The 2,476-nt window shown below is 32.9% G+C and overlaps 1 protein-coding gene across 1 annotated transcript in view; it reads left to right on the top strand.

Moving 5' to 3' along the window:
- The window catches only part of LOC112025557 (uncharacterized), a 3,625-nt gene extending 1,388 nt beyond the window's left edge, over positions 1-2,237 (top strand). The window contains exons 2-3 of the mRNA XM_065783114.1: positions 1,154-1,807; positions 1,882-2,237. Of these exons, the coding sequence (XP_065639186.1) occupies positions 1,154-1,807; positions 1,882-2,237 (1,010 nt within the window). The remainder of the gene's footprint in view (positions 1-1,153; positions 1,808-1,881) is intronic.
- The last annotated feature ends 239 nt before the right edge of the window (positions 2,238-2,476 follow it).

Here is a 2,476-nt window from a genome sequence, read left to right as displayed (position 1 = left end):
AAAAAAAAAAAAAAAAAAAAAAAAGCTATTAACCCCTCCAAAAAAAGAAAAAAAAATTGCTAATATACTAAATTTTCGTCCTAATAGCACCCCCCCCCAAATTAAAAAAAAAAAATTAGTATACAAATCAATCTGAAAAAATAACCGACAAGCTCTCATACAAAAAAAAAAATAATAATAATAATAATAAAAAATAACCAAAAAAAAATAAATAAATATGGATAGAAATTGAAAACCTAAATTACAATTCTCAAACTTTTACCCTATCCTCACTTTTTCTCCACTCATTCTCATCAAGCATCAACGCCTCCTCCATCACAACTGCTGAGTGCTGCTGCTGTTCTTTTCCTCAAATCAAATCTGGACTGTTGGTCTGGTGCTGCTGCTGCTCCTCTTCATATTTTTGCTATATTGCTCTGCGCCTCTGCCTAGTGCCTTAGCCGGTTAGCCCTCTACCTCTGCGTTTTTGATAAACTGTGGTGACTCACTAACTGTGTTAATTGTAGTTGTGAGTTGTGGCTTACTGGCTTTTATTGGACTAGTGTGTTCACTGTGTTGTGTCATGTCATGTGTGGACCGTAGACTTTGTTTGTTTTTGTGGCTAGCTTTGTATTGAGACTTGAGTATTGACTAATGTGTATTGACTTTTTCCTTTTTGTGGACCGGTTTCAAACTTGTCTTTGTAACTTTTTTATACTTTTGGTTTTAACTATAAAGAGATAAAGTGGGACCAAGACAGTAGAATGTGAATGTGTAATAGTGAATTTGTTATTTGTGAGAGTGGTCTTTGTTTGTTACTATTTTGTTTTTATCAAAAAAAATTTCTTTGTTACTTAATGTGATGTGGTTAATATTATATATATATATATATATATATATGAACTTGTGAATTTTGTCTTTGTCAGTTGTCACTTTGTGTGATGTGACTAATATTAGTAATATATATAAACTTGTGCTTGTGAGTTTGTGATTATTTTGGTTTTAGAATTTTTTTTTTTTTTTTTTGTTGTTGAGTAGTCCCTTTTTTTTAGTTGGTGTATAGAACTACGAAATATGGAAATAATGAAACTTTTTTTTTTTTAATTTGTAGATCATGAGTAAGTCCACTACAATATTAAATTTTTTCAAAGAAAAAATCTAAATAATTCTGAAGTCATAACTGATGATGCAAGATTGCCAACCCCTAGTGTTGATGTCCCAGTTTCTGAAAATCTCCAAACAGAAGTTCCAAATGTCACCATTGACGAAAGTACAGGTTTTATGTGTGATCCTGGAATGCGTAAGCAAATATGGGAATATGATGCTAATGAACGGGATGAAATTCGAAGAGCTTACATTAAGCTTGGTCCATACCAGCCTAAACTAGATGAGTATAAGAAAACTAAATTTGGAAGACATTCTGGTAAATTTAAAGATTCATGGTTTGCAATTGAGGAGTTTAGTCCATGGCTTGAATATTCACCTAGTAAAGATGCTACTTTTTGTCTACAATGCTTTCTCTTTGACAAGCCAACTGGGAATTCTAGGAGTCATGTATTCACTAAAGATGGATTTCGGAATTGGAAGAAAGTTAATGATGGAAATAATTGTTCCTTTGTGAATCATATGGGGAAAGAACCTAACTCTTTTCATAGAGCTTCCGAGCAAGCCATGACAGATTTGATGAACCAGTCTCAACACATACAAAAGGTACTTGAAAATTTCAATTCTGATCAAATTGCAAGCAATCGATTGCAGTTAAAGGCCTCAATTGATGTTGTCAAAGTGCTTGCATTTCAAGGACTTGCTTTTAGAGGACGAGATGAAAGTTCTGATTCAATTAATTGTGGAATTTTCTTGAAATATTGGATTTAGTAGTATCATATAATGAATATGTTGCAGAAGCAATAGAGAAAGCTCCCAAAAATGCCTCTTACAAATCACCAAAAATCCAAAAGGAAATCTTACATGTATTTTCAAACAAGGTGAAGAAGGCAATTCGTGAAGAAATTGGTGATGCAAAGTTTTGCCTAATTGTTGATGAAGCTCGTGATGAGTCAATGAAGGAGCAAATGGCTATTGTTATAAGATTTGTAGACAAAGATGGTTTTGTTCGAGAACGTTTTTTTGGGGTAGTTCATGTCCTTCATACTACAACATTAACCCTAAAAGATGAAATATATTCTATCTTGTCACATCATAGTCTGGATATTCAAGATATTCGAGGGCAAGGATATGATGGTGCAAGCAATATGTGAGGTGAGTGGAATGGATTAAAAGCTTTGGTTTCAAATGATTGTCCATATGCTTACTACATTCATTGTTTTGCACATCGCTTGCAATTAGCATTAGTGACAACATCAAAAGAAGTTATTCTTGTTCAAAGCTTTTTTAATAGATTATCATCTATTATCAATGTTGTTGGTGCTTCATGCAAGCGTACTGAGCAACTAAAAAAAGCTTATGCTGATCAAATTGCATATTTTGTTGAAATTGG

The sequence above is a fragment of the Quercus suber genome, unplaced genomic scaffold, assembly GCF_002906115.3.
Source record: "Quercus suber isolate HL8 unplaced genomic scaffold, Cork oak 2.0 scaffold_329, whole genome shotgun sequence".
NCBI lineage: Eukaryota > Viridiplantae > Streptophyta > Magnoliopsida > Fagales > Fagaceae > Quercus > Quercus suber.
Note: the sequence above shows the minus strand (reverse complement) of the source record. Positions and strands in the feature narration are given on the sequence as shown.